This window comes from Fukomys damarensis, unplaced genomic scaffold (assembly GCF_012274545.1).
Source record: "Fukomys damarensis isolate Sample0158 unplaced genomic scaffold, DMR_v1.0_HiC HiC_scaffold_27, whole genome shotgun sequence".
Classification (NCBI taxonomy): domain Eukaryota; kingdom Metazoa; phylum Chordata; class Mammalia; order Rodentia; family Bathyergidae; genus Fukomys; species Fukomys damarensis.
In genome coordinates this window covers 40,686,098-40,709,188 of record NW_022900939.1, presented here as the reverse complement: position 1 = coordinate 40,709,188, position 23,091 = coordinate 40,686,098, and the positions used below count along the sequence as shown (strand labels likewise).

The 23,091-nt window shown below is 40.0% G+C and overlaps 1 protein-coding gene across 4 annotated transcripts in view; it reads left to right on the top strand.

Annotated features, from left to right (window-relative positions):
- Positions 1–23,091, top strand: part of Smap1 (small ArfGAP 1) — a 100,063-nt gene that overhangs the window by 40,818 nt on the left and 36,154 nt on the right. For 2 of the 4 annotated variants that reach the window (XM_033756784.1, XM_010617855.3), the window contains 2 exons: positions 3,023–3,103; positions 9,136–9,216. In XM_033756784.1, the coding sequence (XP_033612675.1) occupies positions 3,023–3,103; positions 9,136–9,216 (162 nt within the window). The remainder of the gene's footprint in view (positions 1–3,022; positions 3,104–9,135; positions 9,217–23,091) is intronic. The other 2 variants (XM_033756785.1, XM_010617856.3) reach the window with 1 other exon arrangement.

Below are 23,091 nucleotides of genomic sequence, written 5' to 3'. Positions count from 1 at the left end.
TTTTATCACAGTGGCTTTGTAGTATAGTTTCAAATTGGGAATTGTTACACCTGGTGCCATGTGTCTGTTGCCTAAAATGGCTTTTGCTATTCTAGGTCTCTTATGGTTCCAGATGAATTTTTGGATTTTTTTTTCTAGTTCTGTGAAATATAGTGTTGGAATTTCAATTGGCATTGCATTGAATGTATATAGCAGTTTTGGTAGTATGGCCATTTTCACTATGTTGATTCTTCCTACCCAGGAGCAGGGGATATCTTTCCATTTTTTTATATCCTCTTCAATTTCTTTTTTCAGAGTGCTGTAGTTTTCAGTGTAGAGATCTTTTGTTTCTTTTGTTAGATTGATTCCTAGATACCTCATTTTTTTGGATGCTAATGTAAAAGGAATTTTTTCCCTTATTTCTCTCTCCGTGTGTCTGTACAGACCTGTTAATACTGGTCTGCAAGCAACTTGCTTGCCAGGATTTAACATTGAAAGTTTCCTAGAATTCTACCAATTTCTTCCTAACTTAGCTAGAAATTTAAAGTTATTATATTAAGATTTGGCCTTCCTGTTGGAGGCAGTGTCAGCTCACATTAAAGGATGGGCAGAAACTGTAAGGAAGTGTGAGTGTTCAGTCCTAGGACTGTAGAGCCAGGAGAATCTAGAGACCTGAAACCTGAACGGTTTGCGTGTGGCTAAAGCGGGCAAATGAGGAAGGTGTGGCCAGGTTAGCAAGTTTTCTTGGGCCTTGCTTGCCCTTATATACTGCATGTAAACTGTTTCAGTCTTCTAAGCAAGGACGTGTGATCAAATTTGCATGTCATAATGACGAAACGCAGAGAACAGATTTGGAGAGGAGTGAGACCTGGGGCATGGACACCAGCGAGGAGGACTAATCTGGGAGAGGGATGTTAACGATTGCCTGCTGAGATGGTTTGGGAGATTTAGAAGAATCAAGAGTGCCTAGTTTTTCTTGCGTCTGTATTTTCTTTCTTTTTGTTTTGGTCTGTGTTCTTTCTTCTCTTCTGCTTTCCTGTTCACTAGTGTCTTTTCCTTTTTTTTTTTTAGTTTGTTTACGTCTGTTTCTTTATTCCTTGCTTACAAAATGCACTTTATAACCTGATTACTGATTTTTTAAAAAATGTTGACTTTTATAAAAATAATTTATAGATGGTGAACGGTAGACATTTTAAAATGCAAACGAGTTTTGACAAATGCACATCTCTGTGTAACCTCCACCACCATAACCAAGGTAGAATCTTTCCATTATTCCATAAGGCTCTGTTGTGCCCCCTGGCGGCCCAGATAAGCAGTAACTTGCTTCTCGTTACGGCACACCGTACCTCCTAGTTTCATATGATTGCTGCTGTGGACTGTGTGCTCATCTGTCTTATTTCTTTCAGAATGTCTGGATTTCCGCCCTGCTTTTGTGTACACTCTTAGTTAATTACATGTTTTAATTGACTGATAGTAATGTGTGGGGAAATCACCAATGTGGATCTGTCCATGGCTTTTTCCTTTCCTTTGCTCTGTTTTCCTTCCCAGGTGGAACATGATAGTAAAGCTTTCTTTCCCCCTTCCTGTATTTTGTGTTTGTTACATTTTAATTCTTAATTCTGGGTTTTAAAAGTGGCCAAGTCACTTTGTAATCTTTTTTTAAAAAAAAAAAAAAACAAGCACTTTACAGTGAATTGTCATGCTAGTTGGTAAGGTTAGTAATCCTTGACATTCTTCCAAATACTTGTGTTTCCCCTGTGTAATTATTTTAATGTTCTCTTTTATATAAGTTTAGGCAAAGAGGATTTATGATAAAAGTTACTTCGAGTGATTTAAGGCTTTATAATCTCTTGTTTGCCATGCGAACATGTACTTAAAGATCTCTGGCAAGTAAACGTCCAGTAGGACATATCAGGTCTAAACCACTTTTGAAAACATGGTTTTGACCTTTTTAAGTGGAAGATATTTCCTTGTATGTTTTATATTCTGTGGTATTTGCTTTGGTAGTAATTAAATGCTAATTTACAGAATTATAACAGCCAAAATTGTATAAAGAAAAAAAACCTCTTAAATTTATAGCCTTGAGTTGAGATTCAAGAATCACTGTCATAACGAACATAACAAGCAGATTGAAGGCAGACCTGTCACCTTGCATTATTATTTTGACATTGAATAATGACCTATCTGTAATAGCATCCTTAAAAACTTCCTCATAGGCACTGTTGATATGATAGGGCAATATAGAGATGTCAGTTTTATGGCTCCAAAGATCTACTGTGCATTTTGTAAATGTGTTTCAGTTATATTTTGGCAGTAAAGAGAGAAGAAAGATAATGCTCCCATTAAAGTGATCAACTACACATGTAGAAATTGGTAGGAAGATGTGTGAAAAAAGCTTTTAGATGAAACCCATTTTCGCATGCAAATTGCCTTTGCTGCATATATAACTCATAATACTGTGGGGTAATTCAGCAAGAATAGCACTCAAAGTGATGTTTGCATGCTGATTTCAGGGAAGTATATAAATTGCTTTATAATAAGTCTGTCTGCTGTTCACCTGTGTATGAATCCACTCTTCTACCTTTGTTCTGTTCTCTTAAACAGTTGATTAAAATTTTAACTAACATTTTACTATTTCAGCTGTTGTCTTTTTCATTCTTAATAGTTATAAGTAAAAACAAAAACTAATTTTTGTTCTGCTACTTGGGACAATGTGTCTTTATACTTCAAAGTTATTATTCCAGTAGTAACATTGACTATAGTGAATTGTCAGAGATGTATAATTATTTTTGAAATTCTTTTTGTATGATTCTACCATGAAATCCATTTTAAATAATCACTTTTCTCTACCAAATGTTTTAAGGAATTTCACATGGAAATTTTTTAAAAGCAGTGTTTCCTTCTTGATGCATTGTTTCCTTGTGTTAACATGGTTTTAGTTGCTTTTGTATCTCACAAACATATCTTTATTTCTTTTCCATGCCAGTCAGTTCTTACCACCTGCCTTTGTTTGTTTCTTCTGACTTCTGTCTATACTCTGCAGATTTCCTCCTCTGATGCGCCTGTTCAGCCTCTAGTATCTTCTCCTTCCCTGCAAGCTGCTGTTGAGAAAAACAAACTGGAGGTATGGTCGTGTCCTCACCGTCTGCGTTGTGTGGTGTTGGGTATGAATGAGCTTTCTCTTGCTGTGTGCCAGAATCTGCAGTTGTTTATATTTTGCCTCTCTTGTTTTTCCCTGATACCGGCGATTAAACTCAGGACCTTGTGCTTGCCGGGCAGGCATGATGCCACTGAACTACATCCCCAGCCCTGATCATTTATATTTTGAATGATCCCCAGTGCTAAATACAAGAATTTCTTAAATGTTTCCCTAGGATATAATTAAAGGACTTTGACTTATATTCAATTTCCGAAATTATTGATTTATTTGGCCATAAATATGTGTCAACAGTTAAGCAGTTAGTTTCTGTTGTTGTGACTTTTACTACCTTATACTTTTTTATAGTTTGTTACTGAATTCTTTGATCTGGTAATTTGATTAAAAAATAGTTTGTCTCTTTACCTTTCTTGTTTATTTTGTTGAGCTTGATGGATTGATTTGAGGCATTCTTTTAGCTCTTATTTGTCCTGTGTCTTCTCCTTGATAAATGAGTGCTACACATGACAGATGCAAAGATGTAGAAGGGACCACCTGTGCTCTTGAACAGCTTCCAGTTTTCCTTCTGCAGTATAACGGGTTCATCCTGAGCCCTTTGCTCGGATCTACCTTGCCATTCCTTTTTATTTTTTATTTTGAGACAGGATCTTGCTAAGTTACTAAATTGCCTAGGCTGGACTTGAATTTGTCATCCTCCTGCCTAGCTTCCTGGGACACTGGGATTGCACCTGTGTGACACCATGCGTGGGCTTAGTTTATAAACTCAAGGAGGAAGGCAGATAACTGTGACAGTTCAGAATACAATACAATATGTGACGTGATTGAAGGCCACTCACTATACTGCTGTTAATACAAGTGGCCCACTTTTCATGCATCTTGAATTCTGAATAGGCAGAAAAGCTCAGGAGACATTCCAAGTACAGAAAGCAGGAGTTGCAAGTTGAATTGGCATGGCTGAGATAGAAACGAGGTAGGAATAAAGGGAGAGAAGAGTCTTCTTTAAAAAAGTAAGTGTGTGTGTGTGTGTGTGTGATTTATTATGTAGCCCTGGGAGTTGAAGCCAGGGTCTTCATGCTGAGCTACATCTCTAACATATTTGAGACAGACTGTCACTAAGTCATTATGTTGCCTGGGCTGGGCTCAAACTTGTAATGATGAGTTTTGATGGAAAACAGGGTGACAGGATCAAGTTTCTGTGTTACGGCACTGCTCTGCTGGCTCCGTGGGGAATGGATTTTGTGGTGGTGGCTGAGCAAAGACTTGAAAACTAATCTTCATTCAGGAATGGAGTGATGCGTGCAGATGCTAGAATGTGGGCAGAGAGAATGAGGTGGTGTGTGGTTTTGAGAGAGCTTAAGGTGAGATGCACAGGATGTGGTAAGCAGTGAATTGTGGAAGTGTTTTGTGGACTGTGACTGAGTTTCTGGTGTAAGTGTCTGCATGGAAGATGGTGCCATTTAATGCGACGAGAGAAGAAACAGGTTTAAGGAGAGACAGACGTGGAAGATGGATTAAAGTTGGACATATGTTGCTGAGAGCTGGCAGCTGTAGACCTGCCCACATTCAGTAATGCTTGCACGTGCCTATCTGCGGCTCGCAGGAGGGGTGGTGAGGCAGGCGGAGGCCCTGAACCAGCAACCGCAGCCTCAGTGACGGTGACGAAAGGAATCACCGTGGAGCAGAGAGGGCGGAGCTCTTGAACCTGGAGTTGTTAAAGATCAAGACAGGTTCATGAGGAGACTGTGAAGAGCAATTTTGGATTCAAACTACTACCCTGGAAGGAGACAGCAGACCCGTGTGGTTTAGTGTTCCTGGTGGTGTCAGTCGCAGGCAGGCTCAGGAAAGAGGTGCTCCAGAACTGTGCGTACTGCCTTGAAAGAATGTAAAGATGCCAGAGGCACCATTGAGCCCTTCAAAATTTGCCCTGGAGATATTTCTCGTTAGGGAAAGAAGATGGAAATGCATGGGTTACTCTTGTCTGTGACGGGGTTCCTGCCTCCATTGCTCTGAAAGCAGTGATCTAATTTGGCAGCCATGGAGCAGTCCATTCAGAGTGCCTGTTCCTGCTTTTCAGTTCTCATCCCTTTGGCATCTGCTTTTGTATATGGTTTTTTTATGTTATAGTGTTGTACAGTATTGCTTCTAAGTAAATGTATGTGTATGATGGGGTATATATGCTCACAGCTTTTCAAGATTCAAGATATTCTGGGGACTTGAGTGGCTCAAGTATATAGTTTGATTATAATGATCCCAGTATGAGAACTTTAACACACCCCCGCCCCCAGGCCAGTCCTGGGGATTGAACCCAGGGCTTTTGCACAGTTACAGGGCCTTTGAACTGCACTACATCCCCATCTCATTTTATCTTTAATATACGTTGAAGCAGTTCTTGCTGAGTTGCTTGGACTGGGCCTGAACTTAACGGTCTTCCTGCTTAGTTTCCCTGAGTGGTGGGATCATAGGTGTATGCCCTTTTCTCTGTCTTGTAAGACTTGCATGTTTATATTTTCTTCAGTGGGATTTCTGACATTCCACGGTACCTTGGTTGACAAATGCTTCTGTTCTCAAACAGTTTGGTTCTCAGACAAAAGTTTTCCACAGAATTTTACTTCCATTCAAAAACTCCACATTGGACAAACACAACTTCTGCCATCTTCCCCTCACAAACAAATGAAAATGTGACCATTTTCCCCAGAACCATGAAACAGATTAAATTCGTGAACTGGGGTGCCGCTGTATCTACTGTAGGAATCAAGTTTCTGGAACTACTATTTTGTAATGCCAAGCACGGTTATGTTTTGTTGTAGCTGGGAAAATAGAACAGTAGTGGTTCTGATACTCTGTCTCTCAGCAGCTTTTGACCATATAGAAGATGGGAGTCACCTGTGGCTTGGACTGTGTCGTCTGAGTTCAGAGCTCTTACTGTTCATGTTACTTCAAACCCGTGTCATAATTCCACATCTGGAATCTGAGTAGACATCTTGACAGCTGAAGTTTGAGTGTGAAAGTGTCACATCATGTTCTCTGTTAAATGTAGCTAACAGATTGGGCTTGTTTTTGGTGATCTTGTGTGCCCATCGTCACCAAGATTAGGAAGTCAGACTTCTCTCATGAGAAGTAACTGCAGGCTGCTTTAACAGATGGCCACGGACTGAGTTGCTTATAAACAACAGAAAGGTACCTCTCACGGCTGTGACAGGTGGACAGTTCAAGGTAGCGTCTCTGGCACATCACAGAGCGCCACCTGCACTTTGTGAGATCCCGGAGGGAACGGCTGAGGGGACTCGGAGGCCTCTTTTATAAGGATTCCACCCCGGGGCCACTGCGTCACCTTCCAAAGACCCTGCCTCCTAGAATCATCATAGGGGGATTTCCTTTCAACCTAAGAATTTTGGGGTGGACACAGACATTCCAGCCACAGCACGAAGAGCTCGAGAGGTTATGGAGCACCCACCCCCCATTCTAGTGAGGACACTGTTGTTTTTCTCACCAAATTTTACTAATCTAAAAATGTTGTCATATAGAAAGGATTGTATTACATCCCATTTATTAAAGCAGGGACAATATTAGTCACCTCATAAAGTTTGGGGTTTACAGTTCCTCAGCCAGAAAGGGGGCTGATTAGCTGTGCAGTATGGGCATCACTGGCCCAAGGCTTTGGTTTTTTGTTTGTAAGAAGACTAAGATCAGTAGTTATTCCAGGCAGCCCTTGAAATGATTAAACTCAGTGGAGAGGGAGCACTTGGTACGTGGTTCTGCGGTTGGGATTTAGAAGGAAGGTCTGACTGGGTGAGGTCGCATACCTGTCGGTGACGCTTCTCCTTACCCTTACAGCGCTCATCTTGCTTGCTTGTCTCATTCAGGAGCACGAGTGGAAAGAAAAATGTGTTTTCGAGAAACATACCAAACTTTCTAGAAGGTCTTCTGCCTGTGCTTGACTGTGTTAGTTCTTAAAGTTCATGGCAAAATGCCGGATTTGCAGTACCATCATCTGGTGGGTTACTCTTTAGGTCTGAGCACTTTAGGTATTCAAAAGTTCAACTTTCTGTTAACTTTTTAACTTGCTCCTGAAAAGCATTACTGAAACAAATGGTTTCAGAGAATCTTAGTGCAGTATAAGGAATCTTGCATAGAAGCTGTGTTGTATCCTAGTTCTAGAAATTCTAGCCCTGTTCCTTTCTCCTTTTGCTACAAAGCAGTACACCAACACTATTTGTGAGTGTAGCTCGGTGCAGATCTTCTCACTTATTGGTGAATTGTTGCACTTAACTGCTTTTTATTAAGCAGCAACCAAAGAAAACATTTTTCTTTGGAGTGTTTTAGGTTTTTTTCTGTTCTTAAACTTGAAGTTGAAGACCTTGCTTTATTCTTGCCAGAAAGAGCTTTGCTATGAATTTCTTTTAAAATTTGGAGCCAAGACCAGGGGTTTTTCTTCCCTCTTTTTGATATCATACAACAAATATGAAAATTTTACTTTATTTGTGTAGTGCCTTACTTTTTGCAGAGTTGTTTTTGAGGTTTTTAATGCCTTCTTTTTAATACTGAAACACACATTTAATATGTACCTAGTTTCATGAGTACTTACAGAACTATCACTACTTTCATTGTGTAAAGTGAACATTGTTAGAACTTCAAAGCTCCCGTGTTACCTGCTCTTTTATGGCTGAAACCTTTTCCTTAAGTTAGTTAACATCCTGACTTTTGCCGTATTTGTCATCGTCACTTTGCTTTTCTTCATAATTTTGTATGGATGTACATACCCCAAACACGAGCTTTGCTTCGTAGAAATGATCGCAACGCCACTGAACCTTTAGCATTTCAATGTCATAGTCTAAAAATTGTAAATATTATCTTTCTTGATTTAACGTGGCAAATGCAGTCCAACAGAGGTTACACGAGATGCCCTTTTAAAGAGAGGTGCAGGGGAGAGTCAGCCTCTCCGTATTTTGACTTAAGTTCCATGTGTTTATCTCTGTCTTTCCTAGGTTTGTCTGTTTATCCTTTCACGTTTGCTGCAGGGATCTAAGAGTTAGGTTGGTGCCCACTGCAGAGCCATCCTGTCTAGGTTTTCAGTCACCTCTTCCCTCTCAGTGGCATAAAATGCTTTGTTTAATATTTTTTTCATTTTTCTTTTTGGTTAATTTTTTTACTTTTCCTCTTCTGTGCCCTTTTAGGTTTGAGCTTTTAGCATTTTGTGTCATCCTTAGAAATACGAACTGTGAACATCATCATCGTTATAATTACTTAACTTGCCTTAGACTAGTCAGTTGGTTCTGAGCCCCATGCATTGTCTTTAACGTCTTTTTCGTTAGAAAATTACATTAGCCTTCTTTAAAACGCGAATCGGTGATGATGGCTTGAATATATATTTGTGATTCTTTTAAAGATAATTTTAAAGTCACTTTATACTGTTTATTATTTATAATTTGTTTTCATGTGATGAGGAAGTATGTTTTATCACTTAGTTTGACTTCCGATTCCGAATTCCACGTTATGATTGATATAAAGAAGTGTGGCCTATGTAAGGATGTATTGAGAATTTACGGAATGCGGTTCTCATTTGCTTAAAACAAACACAAACCTAAAATAGCAGAGAAATTCTAAGTTGTCTTAATTTTTGGAGAGATAGTCTACATTCTGTCTTCAACATGTAACCTTTTGTTGTGAATATGTAACCTCTGAAAATGTAAATTTGCTATGTTTATATTTCAAATCATGATTCAAATTAATAAAATAAAAGTTTATTAAAGGTTGCCAGTGAGGCACAGTGGTGCAAACCTGTAATCCCAGCACTCTGGGAGGCTGAGGCAGGGGGATTAAAAGTTTAAACCCTGCTGGAGCAATTTAGAGTCTTAGTAAGACTCCATCTCAAAGTAAAGGATTGGGGATATAGCTCAGTGTACAGGCCCTGGGTTCAATCGCCTGTGCTGTCAATGAAAAAAAACAAAAGTTGCCTTTTTCAAAAAGTAAACTCACTAAAACTTTGGACTACTTTTTAGAAAGAAAAGGAGAAGAAAAAGGAAGAGAAAAAGAGAGAAAAGGAGCCAGAAAAGCCTACAAAGCCACTTACAACTGAAAAGGTAAAATTTCTTTCAAAAAAAGTATTGATTACCATCTTATATCTATATCACATTAATGCCCTCCTGTATATTTATGCAGAATATGCAAATAATCATCCTTCCAACAGACGTTGAGTGGATACTATGTGTTCTGTGTTCCCTATGACTTGGCCTGTCGGGGTTGTAATGAGAGGTGGAAGTGTGGGTGTGGCCCCTCTGAGTCCCTCAGGGGCGGGCAACCTCACGGACCACACGGGTGGCATTGCTGGCTTCCCTGCACAGTCAGATTTCAGGGGAGGTTTAGAGAATGAAGGAGTCAAACCGAGGATCTTTCAGAAAAGACCTCATGCTTTATCACATTTCAGCTAGATCTTGACATGTAGATAGGGTTAAGGGAGAAGGCAGGATGCATCAGTTTGCGAAAACAGCCTGAAGACAGGTAATGAAACTGAAAGTAAAGTATGTTTTTGAATGGATTTTGAAGAAAGATATTTATTTGAGTATGAGTGGTGAAAAATAAGGACAAAATGGCAGAGTAAACTCAGACTGTAGATGTTTATGCATTTTGGGGAGGAATGGCTGTGGGCAACACTTCACTTTTTAAAGTAGGTGATACATCTAATTCAGAGGGTTGGATTTTTGGGTTTTGTTTTATTTTTTAAATTATTGGGAGTAATATTCAGCATACATCTGTTAGGCAAACCGGAGTTTTTTATGCATTTCATCATAGAAGCATTGAAGAATTACCAGGGTTGGCATGGTGGTGGACAACCGTAATCCTAGCTCAAGAGGCCGAGGCAGGAGGATTGCTGCATATTGAGACCCTTTCTCAAAAACCAACAAACTAAAACCAAAAAAAATCATAATAAAGTTAGCATTCTTGGTTTTAGCTGTTGAAATTTTAAAACTCAACTTTGAAGGCATAAATTGCATACTCTACAGCACATCCATTTACAGTACATAATGAGCACATACTGGTTCTTTCTGTCGCTTACTGGAATGATTTCTATCCTCAGAGAATTCTGAATGTCCAACACTGAAGACTCACTGGGCATCCTAAGACTCTCCAGTCTTGGTGCAGCCGGCACAGCCGTCCATCTCCTGGCCCATGCCCTGCTTCCTGGCCTCACACTTCCTCTGCACACCACGAGGCTTGTCCCCTGACACCCAGCTGTGTCTTCCATTTTCTTTCTTTCTTTCTTTTTTGTTTTGAGACAGGGTCTCACTGTGCAGTTGAGACTGACCTGGAACTCACTATGTAGCCCAGGCTGGTCTCAAACTCACAGCAATCCTCCTGCCTCAGCCTCCCGAGTGCTGGGATTACAGGTGTGCACCACCACACCTGGCTGTGTCTTCCATTTTCATTAACTTGTTTGGCCAAGAATATCTTTTACTTTATTTCTTATCTAAAACCTCATTTTACCTTTTCCATAAAGCTCCTCTAAACATTCCAACTGCATATACTTTCTCTTTCCCTCAAAATTCCGGTGACATTTTTATATATTTGATTCTGTTACTTCTTACCTTGTATTAGTGTATTTCTCTCAGTTTCTGATGGGGCTTGGGCTAAGTACACATGGATCGATCTGCTAATTTTTGTCATTTCATAATTCTGTCAGTGTTAACTCCAAGATCATGCAGAAAGATTAATAGACCATTATTTCTTACTAAGTAATATGAAATACTGAAGACTGCAGAATTATTCTGCTGTGTGAAATTCTCTGAAATATTAAAAAAATACTTTTCAGGGGCCAGGGATTTCGCTCAGTGGTTCTGCCTCCTGCCTCGCAAGTACAAGGACCTGAGTATCACTGTCATTATTATAGTGACAATTTATTGGATTAAATTCTTTTTCCCAGATTAAATTTAGGTGTTACATATTTTTAAATATTTTTAAAGGGCGTGATTAAATTGGTGTTTATAACCTGATGACTTCCCTAGCTTTAATTCTCTTCTGGTAACTTTTTCTTTAATTTGCATCAGTAAGAAACTACAAGTGAAATATCATAATTTTCATTTGATTACAAAAGAATTTTTAAATGACCCCATTTTATCTTTTGTTTCTAAAAATCGGAAAATTCAAAATAATTATTTTACTTGACTGTGACGCTTATTCATTTTTAAAACATCATATATTTCCCCCTAAGAAAAGATATTCCCGCTTTAAAATACTGTAAGCATTTGATGTAGTGATTTGTCTTTTGTAGCTTTGCATGCAAATAATTTCCTTTTGCTACCCACTGTGAAAATGGGCCCAGTATTAGCTCAGGATGGGTTTGTCTGGGGTCCTTAGAAGAGCGGGACAGGATGTGTGAACAGTGTGGTCGCTGCCTTCTGCTCCGCCTAGCTTCCCGCAGTAGGTTTGAGTAAACCCAGTTCATACCTCGTATCCCTCTTCTCAACCATAGAGATTCAAGACTCGTGCTGCCCCCAGAGAGGTCTTTGCTGAGAGAAAATCATGGAAAGGGTAAAACTTTAGTTCCCATCAAAATTTTGCAATCGAAATGTTGCAGACTCTTAAGAAAGAAGATACATTCAGAGAGAGAGTGAGAAAACTGGAGGGAAAATCACACAACTGCAGCAGCTTTACTTCATACTTAGGCGTTTCTTCTTTGTGTTCTTCTTGAGTTGGTATTTCCTGGGGTCACAGTAATCCACAGAGCAGACATTAATAGAATGGTTTCAAAATAGCAACAAGAGTAGTCATTGTAGTCAGAACAGTATCCTCTTCATTAAACATTAGTGTCTTCATGGCCAGTGTGCTGTGTGCCGTGAACTGGGGTAGGTGTGCGGTTTAAATGTGCAGTTGTATGTACAGAGTTTCTGTGTAACATTAACAACCAGGTAACACTACCCAATTTAGGAGATAGAACAAGGCCAGTGCCCCGGAAACTGCACCCTACAATAAACATTCTCAGAAGAAAGCCTCTTCTCTCCCCTTCAGGGATAACTATTTTGTTACCTTTTTTAATTTTTTAAATGTTATTGATTCAGTTTTTTGTGGATGCTGAGTGCTGAATCAGGGGCCCTGGGTGTACTAGACAAAGATTCTCCTGAGCTACATACCCAGCCGTCATTGTATCTTAAAAGCAGCTTTACCACCCCTGCGTGCATCTCTAAACAGTGTGATTTGATTTCCTCTGTTATCAGTGAAGTGACACCATAATGTTTTTACATTTTGCTTTTTTCAGCCAGTACTTTGTTTATGAGTCAGTCATGCTGTGTATAGTTACAGTTTGTTCGTGTTGTGTTGTAGTATTGTGTATATATCAGTTCCTCAGTGTATCCATTCTGTTAAACATTGGATTATGTACAGGCTTTAACTTTTATATGTAGTGCTGTGGCGAGCACTCTGATATGTACATCTAAGCATGTTATTTCTTTGGGTGTACTTAGCAGTGAAATGTCTGAGTCATAAAGTAAGTGCTTCTTGAACTTTCCCTGGCCGTGTCAAACTATTTTCCAAAGTGTGCACCAAAAACACTCTTTCCATCGAAGCCGCTCCATCTCCCCTGCAACATCAGGTGTCAGCAGGGATTTTATTATTTGTAGCTTGGCGAGTGTGTGATGCCGTCTCTTAGGTGGCTTACTGTGTTTTAACTGTCTTATGTCCTCGATTGCTTGATTCTTTATTTCCTTGATTACTTTTCATATGTTTGTTGCCCATTTGGATTTCCTTGAATTCTTGCTTTAGGTCTTTTGCCTATTTTTCTATTGTATTGCCTGCCCTTTTCTTATAAGTTTGTAGTAATTATACAAATATACATGCAGCTTTGTGGCTGATTTTGTCACTGTTTCTCATGGAGTCTGGAATGGAGAGAGAAGGGCTTTTTGTTTTTAAGGAAGCATAAATTAAACTGCGTCTCATATCTCCTTGTGTTTAAAAGAATGCTTGATAGGGATTATTTATTCTTGACTCCTTTTCCCAAGTTCCACTTATTTTTATAAGTGATTAGAGCCATTCGTACGATTTTTTTGTTTTGTTTTGTTTTGGTGCTGGGATTGCACTTGGGTCTTCACACATGTTAAACACATGCTGTACCCCGGAGTTAACCCCCGAGCCTGTGAGGGTGGCTCTCGACACATAGTAAGGGCTTACTGAATTGTTCCTTAAAAATACATTCATTTAGAGATTGAGAAGGAGCCTTACTCCTGTCCAAATTTCCAGTATTACTAAGAAGTAACCGAAGTTCTAGAAGAACCTAAACTCAGTTAGAAGTGATCTCGTGAGTGTTAACGATTGGTGGCAGCTTGGGTTTGAGCCCCAGTCTGCTGGTTGTTATGGTTGAATGGGCCGGTAGTTGTCCAAATTCTTTTTTCTTTTTTTTTCATTGAGTTTATTGGTACTTTTTAGTACAGTTACATTCATCATTGGGATCTTGTACCTTTCATTTGTCCAAATTCTTGTGTCTGATAAGAGCAGAGTTGCCAAGCATGCACCCACTAGTAAGTAGTAGTAAGTGGCTGTATTTATTGAAGTTCACACCAGGTTGTGTTCAGGGCCAGTTGGTGCCAACAGAGGTTCAGCACAGACCAAGAAAGGTGCCGGTGATATAGGAGAAATATAGCTCCCAACTGGCCGGATGTCAGATGTGTGAAGTTCGTGTCCCCTGAAATTGAAGAGTGAATTTCAAAGGACAAAGGTTGAGGATGGGAAAGGGTTATTGAGAGAGAGCTCCAGGAGACAGGAGGGGTCCCCAGGGGCAGCCACTGAGGTCATACCTAATTGCAGAGTTGAGCAGGAATCTGACCCAGAAGTTTAAGGAAATAAAGGAGATTGAAAACAACATAAAAGCAGAGATGCCTTACCCTGCTTTTACTCACTGGGCACTTGGCTGGCTGTCCTGTCCTCAAAGACCCCATTATACCGACTCTTAGCAGGGAGGTGTGTGCAACGAGGTGTAGTTGGATTTGTTAGGTTGATTTCTTGTGATTTTTAGTGTTATTATAATTTTACATGTTTTTATAATGAATGGTCCAGGTTTCCCTAAAAAGGAACTCTATTTATATATAACTTTGTCCCATATTTTCCTAATTAGTGAATTAATAGCGTTTATTTGTTTGTTAGCTTCTTCTGGTTGAAAAACATTTCCTTCTCTAATTAAGCTTGTTTTTCTCAGACAGTCTAACACTTCTGTGAAAATTGTTTTTACTTAAATCTTATTGAGGTTTTAATTTTTTTGCTGTGCCAACTTTTATTACTAATTAGGTCAGTGGGAGCCAGTCTTTTTCTGAGAGAAGAAAGGTAAAAATCTGTAAGAGTAATGAATTAAGTGATTAATTAGGCAGATGCTTTTTGCATTTAAATGGTTATCTCTCCTTAGTGCTTGGGTATACTGGTGGAAAATTGTGTATAAATTTGATTTTTAATATGTTCTGTCATACATTAGACATTTTTAATTCATTAAAATTTACTCGGTTATTTCTCAAATACTCAGTGATTCATAAATAAGCTCAAGTAGGTGAGGAGTACTCTGTTAAGAGGAATGCAGTATGATTTCTCTTTCAGTTTACATAATCAGATAATAGTTTTTCCTTCAGAAGGTTCTAAATTTTATAGTTTTTCTTAAAAGTATTTATATCAAAACATGGAAAATGGGAACATAGTTAATTCCTGGGCAGGAGGATTAAACTGTTTTAAGGAGATGACTATTCTTATTCTGGTTATATTACAACCCATTATGCATTAAGTTCTGAGTCCTCTGTTTGGTAAGAAGTGTTTAGCATAGGAGTCTGCAATGTAAAGGATCAGATAGTATTTTAAGCTGTAGACCTATGGTGTCTTTCATACCCACTGCTCCCTTTCTTTGTAGCGTGGAAGCAGGTAGCCCAGTTTAAGACTCAGGTTTCTACCTCCACTCTAACGAGAGTGGTTGCTGTAGAAGAGGCAGGGTTGCGAGTGAACCACTGGTGCCTTACAAAATAACTACCTGGAGCTTACAGTAAGGTTTGCCAGGTGATCTCTAGAGGTGAGCTCTTTAAATTAAATTTTAGCTTTAAATTTACTTCTTCTGAATATATCCTTAAAGACACCCACTGGAACTATGCAGACTTGGTTTTATATTCAGTGAGTTCTTCTGTTCTAGACTGGGTTTTTAGCCATCTTAGTTGCTGCTGTCTTAATGAGTTCTTCCCTGTTAAAGCACAAAGTCTGATTCAGGAGGAAAGGCACTTAAAGTTGATTCTGAGCTCCGCTGTCTTCTGTCTGACTGGCCGTGGCTCGGTTTCCTTACGTGCACCGTGACCCAGCCGGTGTTTCTGAGTGCCTGCTGTGTGCCTCCAACCACTGAGGGGCCGGGATGGAGGGTGTCCCATGGCGCCTCTCTCTTGTTAAAAGCTGAAAGTGTCACAGACACTGCTGGATGTTTCATTATGGGGAAAAAGCCACTACTTAATTGAGAATTGATGATTTAAAATGCAGCTCTGTGAAACTGTCGCTTGGTGAAAAAACGAGCACTGGTCTGTTGTATAATCCAGGGTGTCAGTGACCTCAGGGCCTCTTCTAGGTACAGATGCACGGTCTTTCTCAGCAGTTGTACTCAGATGCCAAAGGCGATAACATACACAGTGTAAGTGAAGAAGGTTTATAATAATACCATCAACTAACTGGATAGTATCATAAAGCAGCATTTGGGCATTTTCAGAATTAGAAGTCATCCAGAATCATGCTGATCTTTTAAACCCAATTCCTATTTGATTAGAATCATCTGCATTTCCAAAGACAAGGAACAAAAGCAAGGTATTGGGATACAAATTTTATTAAACCTGTAGAAAAATTTCAGCATCTATTTCATATGTGATGACCATACACTTAAAATTATTAAGGTGGTAAATTTTGTGTATTTTGCTACAGTATAGAAATAGCATAAATGTATTTTTCAAAGGTATTTTTAGGCCTGTGCAATTTTATTTTCATACCCCATTTTAATGAATTGGAAGCAGTTGACCCCTTAATTTTTGGTGTTCTGGCTTATATCTAGAAAGCCCCTTGAAGCCTCGTTGTACTCAGGGACAGGGTTTTTGGAAAGTGACTGAGTGACTTGCTGCAGGATGGGTCTGTTTGGAAGAGGCAGGTCCCTGAGGCCACGTCCCCCCTCTCCTTCCTGGATGCCATGTGCTGAGTAGCTTCTCCTCCACCTGTTCTCTGCAAGGCCACTTCCGTCTTGGAGCTGGCTGACCTTGGCTAAAACACGAGCCAATAGAACCTCTTCTCCTCTAGGTTGTGGGTGTCAGGTGTTGTGTCCAAGTGATGAGGAAGTGACTGGGACTGCAGGTGACATTTGCCTAAAAGCAGTAACACCTGACCTGGAAGTAAAAGTGCAGCAGTGAAACGGTGAGGCATTTTTCTGTTCACATGAGAGGCACCCATCTCGCCTTTTAAAATGCATGGGCCCTATGGAGTACCACCCTGCAATAAAGGAAGATAAATTTGACCTCAGGTATCTAGGAAAATGGGTGTACCTTGCGATCACAATGATACCATATGTTAAATCAGATGCACAAGCTTCAGTATTGCATGGTTACTCTTACAGGAGAAACCCAAAGGATAAATAGAGCAAAATCGAAGATAGTAGGAAACAGGGAGATAGGTCTTTGGCAAAAGGGAAGGGAACCAAGAGATGGAGGGAGGGGATGAAAAAGGAATGAAGATGTGTTCTGTACGTGTACAGACTCTCCAGCTCGTTGGATGTAAGTATTATGTACTGCAAACATGTACTGACACAAATAAAAATTTAAAGGCATGGCTGGCCTACTGCCTTGATCTTCTCTGCCAGAAGCTATTCTGTTTGGGGTTTCATTAGGTTTGTGGCCCACTGCTGCCAGCCTGGATCCATTATGGTTTCTCTATTTAGCACTCCTGGTTGGAGATCTGGATAGACAGGGATTCTCCTTTCCTGATAGCAATAAGTAATCTTGAAGTATTATTAGAAGAGTGTCTAGAATCTGTGTGTGTGTAGATTATGAAAACAAGTCTCATCTCATCATAGTTGTTGTCTAGTCCAAGCATCTTTGGAAGCTGGAGAGAACATTCATGGTAGTGGAGATGATGATCTTACCCAGACCACTGTGTAATGAATTGTTTTATCTAGTGCACTCAAGATTTTTTCCAATTGGGATCTTGCCCTTTCACAGTCATAGGCCTGAAGGCTTTGATGAGATGTCGCTAAAGTCTCTAGTCATGTCCTCTGTTTTACATCTTCTTGTCTCAGTTCACCTGAATTCAGTTTCAGCTTGGTTTCTTTAACCACACTCCTGCTCAGCCCTCCTCTTTGTAGCTTGCTGTGGGACTACGTGGGTGCTGCTCTTCTAGCCAGGATGAACTTGGTTGTGGCTTAAGATGCTGAAAAGGTATCCTTAACAGGCATTTGGACTGACAGTTTGTTTATTCACAAGTAGACCAGTGTGGCCGCCATTTTGTCTTCTCTATAGTGATCAGTCTTGTGTGTCGTGGCCCTAACGGCGCTCTGTGCTGTGAGCCCTTGTATGTTGCTAAGTGTTTACCTGCCATCTAGAGATACTTGAGATCATAGGGGTCCAGATGAGTGGGCAAAGGGTAGGCACACAGAGAATCAGCTTTTGCAGTAGGCAGGTCTGATGAGATAGTAGGCGGGTCGGATGGGAGTTCAGAGAATGCCGGGAGCCGACATGCTGGGCTTCGTAGGAGAGTCTTCGCAGAGGTGGTGGAAGAGTGTTAGGAAGCGGGCGGAGGAGATGGGGGACAGACGGAGGGTATGACAGAAAAAAAATTGAAATTGTAGAGCTTATTTTGGCAATAGCCAGTTGTCCAGTTTAACTGAAGTGTATATAATAATGGATTATAAGAAAACAAAGATAACACTGAGAGAACCTTAAATTTCATGATGAATCATGGATTGATTGTTTCGATTTTGAGCAAGGAAGCATGTTGATTAAGTGATGCTTTAGTGAGATGATTTCCTGGCTGCAGTATGTAAGATGGTTTGAAGAGAAGTAAGGCTAGGGAGAAACAGTAGCTGAACGGCTAAGTAGCTTAGGAGAGAGCTAAGGACTTGATGTAGAGCCCTGTCTATTAAGGTAGATCAGCCAGCATCTGCCTCCCACAGAAGAACGAGTGAGTCATTTTCTGTTTTAATATTTTTCACTTTGCTTTTTAGCAAACAGCCTTGCTAAACTCCAAGGCTGTTGTAGCAGATTCATTGATTTCTTTACTGAATGGGTATTTATTGAGCGGACACTGTATGCTCAGCATTGGGTAGACAGTAATAGAAATTCCTGCCTTCCTATGGACAGTAAATAGAATCATTTCAAATACCAATAAAAGTCATTAGTGTGATTATCACCACCTGAAAAACTGTATCATTATTCTGTCTCCTCTTTGTATTTTATCTCCTGAAAGACTTTGATGACTAGATTTTCAACTTTATTGCATTGGTAAAGAGAAGTGCTTAGTGAAAGATGGACATACATTTATAACAATTACCACATCGGACACCTAGCAGGTTGGGGTTACATCTGTCCTGTATCACTAGGACCTGGCCCTTTCTAGTCTTCTCTCTTTGCCCTCCCCACAGCCCATGGGCGAACAGGCTTCCTGCACCAAGCGCTCCTGCTGTTATGTCCTGGGCACACGGACCTCTGAAACTATGACCAAAATGAACTTTTCCTTCTTTCATGCTGGTCGTCTCAGGTTTTGTCACAGTAATGGAAAGCTAACACGAGGCACGATTCCCTAGTGCTCGGCTGTATGAGAAAGCTGCCACCCCTGGTTACTCCCTTATAATTGATTTTAATTAAGCGTCTGGGGGGAAGATCTGCTTGATTTCTTGTGTAAACACGTTTCCTTCCAGTGATAAAAAATGGAGTGTAGGACTGTCCTATTTTTCTGCAAGACCTTATTTGTTGCTTTCAGAAAAACAGCCTTTTCTCCTTCATTCTCAGTCGCAGATTAAAATGTCTGCCTTCATTAAAAAGGTTCCTGGGATGCTTTTGTTTTGTTCTGGTGGAACTGGGGATTGCATTGATACCAGGTCTTTGCTCTGGGCCCAGCTCCCACCCCTTTTTGGAGACTTTAGTCTCACTAAATTGCCCAGGATGAGTTTGAATGTGGGATTTTCCTGCATCAACCTCCTGGAGTGCTGGGATTAGAAATTTCTATGTTTTTAAATGACAAGGAAACACTCCAGTTCTTACTGAAAGTGTTCTTTGTTTCTTTTATGTTGTATATTGTATTGGTCTTCCCTGCCTCCCTTTTCTTTTTCAGTGCTGGGGATTGAACACAGGGACTCCTGAATGCTATAAATGCTTTTCCATGAGCTACATTCCCAGTCCGCATTACTACTACTACTACTACTACTACTACTACTACTACTACTACTACTACTACTACTTTTTGTTACAGGGGATCAAACTCAGGACCTTGCTCTTGGAAGGTTGTTTTAAGCTCCTTGAAAACTAAATATAATTGAGTAAGACCCATAGGGAGTAGAGTGACCTTTTATACCCACTTCAGAAGATGAAGGATGTTGACAATTGTCTTTGAAACAAACATTTATAATTATAAGAAACCTTTTTTAAAAAGTTAATTATCAGATAAGCTTGTTACACTGCTCATATAAATTTCACTTTTTTATGAGATTGTAAGTCTTTGGCATTTATTTCTCACAAAAAGTATATATCAGGACATCAGGAAAAGAAAAACTTATCTAAGTATTTAATACTAAATTTACCGAGACAAGAGGTGAATGCCAGTTACTGCGGACCTCTACATACAGGAGGCGCTCAGAGCGGTGGCTGTGAGCTCCTAGACATCTATCAGTATGGCAGAACGGCGAAGTGTGGGCGCAGTGTTTTGGCAGACTCTCGGTCTACAAACATATCCCATTTGTTAGACTTTGTGGGAGATGTCAGATGTCTCCATACCTGGGTTCGCTTCAGTGATCAAGTCCTGTCACGTCTGCTCGTTTCGGTCTATACCTTTACTGTCCTTCTGTTACTTAGAAACAAATTCTAGCGAATGTACCATTTTATCTATAAATTCATTTTTAAAAAGCTTGTTTTTTAAATTTGGGCTTTACAACACGGTGCTGATCTCGATTAGAATCTGCTTGAGCTGCGGAGCCCTAGACCTCGCAGACTGTGTGGGCCCGGGGGGATCACAGCATTGACTCCATCTGAATCAGCCGGTGCTCACTAGGGAAACAGATGTGTGTGAGTTTACGAGACCGGCTTACAGCGGCCCTCAGAGTCGGAGGAGGCAGAGTGCGGAGAGGCCGTCTGCACATCGGAGACCAAGGACTCAGTCGAAGGTCAGGAGCTCACTGCAGAGTCCAGATCAGGAGGCCGATGCGTCTGCAGTGAAAGGCTGAAGGGCCCGCGCTGGAACCAGGAGATGACGTCCAAGGGGAAGGCGAAGACCGGAGGAACTCCTCGGAAGAAACAGGAGCAGATCGGTCCTTCCTCACTTCCCCTTTACGCCAGTCTAGTTGTCGGTCAGTGGGCCATCAGACTTGTCTTTTTGATAATAGCTGTTCTCATGGGGTTGAGATAGTGTTCTGTAAATATTTCATTACGTCTTCAACAGAGATAAAAGCAGTAACAAAATAACCTTACCATATATACCAATGTAGACAGTGTTATTCCTAATTTCTTAATACCATCAAACATAAAGTGTTTAGAATTCCAAAGTGATATTGTCCCCCACTTTGTTAGTTTACAACAAAATGCAGTGAAAGTTGGTATGTGCTTTCAGTTTTTAATCTAGAAATTCCCTCTTCACCTTTTAAAACTTTTTCATTGACATTTACTTGGTTGGAGAAAGGGATCTTTTTCCTTAGGGAGTTGCCTGTAGTGTGACATAGGCTGATTTACATCTCCGTAATTTTTTGTTCTCTGTATTTTTTTTTACAAAAGGGTAGAGGAATGGAATTGCTGTATAGTGGTATGAATTTCTCTGTGAAGCTCCTCATGTCTGACTGTCCTGTCTTTCAGTGTTAGCAGCCATTTGCTTCAATGCCTATTTCCAGCATTTCATCAGGGAAGGAAAATTATTACATCCCAATTCTATTATTTATTCTCTATCTAATAGAATGTTTTGAATAGGTTGACTTACCTGATGGTGTAATTTAGAAGAGAGAGCTTGATTCTTTGCCTTACTGCAACAGTTTTCGAAATGGATTCATTCAGATTTTCTGTTGTGACCATTTAGAAGGTTTTTTTTGGGAACGGGGGAATTCCCATGAAGTCATGACTTTTAAACATAACTTCTGTATTTCTGTGGACTGCAGCTTTTGTTCTTTGCTGGGAAACCTTTTCAGTTTGGCTGCTCAGTCTTTTTGTGACTCCGCTGTAGTAGTCTGGTAATTTCCTTGGTAATTGTGGTAATTGTTCCAAGATTAACTCTGGCCATTTTGCCAGGGAGCCCTAAGTAGCTGTAAGTTAGAACTTACTAGAGTCCTGTGTGAAATCTGAATCAGTATTTATAAGACAAGTTTTGTGTTCATTTATGATAATTTCATTCAACAGTGTTTGCCATTTCAGGGAAATTCTTTAAAATCTGGGTTTGCTGTGTTTTAATTCTTAACGAATTTTGCAATGGAGTAAGTACCTCATTCCTTTTATTATTCTCTAAAGTAAGGATAAAATAACTTGAAAATATATTTTTAAAAAAGAAAAACAGCTTGAAAAAAATATATATAAAAAAGCTTGCTCGGTGAATGGTGAGAACTGTTTGTCTTTATCTACGCGGGGGTAAAGTGACTGCCCAAAAGGGAGTATCCTTGGTATGGCTTTTATGTAACATTTTACTGAAGCCACATTAGAACAGTATTAATATTTGTAAGATTTTCAAATAGGGTGCCACGTATTTTGTTACTTAAAATTGAATGCTGATAATAGCAAGAGGACTTCACGCTGAATAGCAGCAGTAAGCATCTGCCTGAGGTTGTTTTGGACAGGCCTGTCGTCAGGCCCGGGCTGGACCCGAAGTCCCCTGTTCTTATGTATACGTCCCACCATACAGCCCTGAGGGACGGTGGCGTCAGCCCTCTGTCTGCCTTGCCTTCCCCTTGGTTTCAGCTGAGGGTAAAGGTCGACCCCCATGCTGAACCGGACCACTCTTGGGGTTTCTCTTTACTATTTTGTCATGTTTGGACTTGAGAAATGTGACTGAGGGGCCACATTAAAGATGAAACTCTAGCAGCAGGTTGACCACAGAATTATACAAGTGAAACATTAGAAATGATTTCAAATCTTCCTTGTATTTATATCTTGTGGGAATATCTTCCTTTTATTAAATAACATACCCCACATAATTTACAGAGGCAAGCAGTGTATCTGTTCGATATACCGGTAGAGGTACTGTTTATAGACTTTCATGTCATTTTTCTGCATACCTAGTGGAAAGTAAGGAAATAGTCACGGTTGATGGAGCTGCGTATTGATATGCCTGGGTGTAGAGGCTAGGGGAAAATTGAAAGCTTTATTCAGAGTAATACAGGGCAAACAGGACAGAAACCTCCATCTAGGCAGTCGTCAGGGTTTTGTTCGTTTTCCGTTATGCATAGTGAGTTGATTCACTTTTTGTGATATGCATTAGTTTGGAAGCCTACTTTTACTGTAGAAAACTTCTTTAAATGTTTAAATCTCCACACTCTTCATTTTACATAGGCTAACCTATCATACATAAAGAAACTTATCAATACAAGTGACTAGTTCAGGGAATGAATAACCAGTAACTTCTGGATGTAGTCCTTGTAGAGTTTAAGGTTTGATCTCTATCCTTTCTTTGTAGTAAAACCAGTATTATAAAATATCGCTAGGTACGCTTGAAATTGCTGTTGAAATTCCTCCCCACATTTTTTAAGATGATTTGTTTTTCAGCAGAAAGCTGGATTTTAAAAGTTGGTTAATGTATCATGA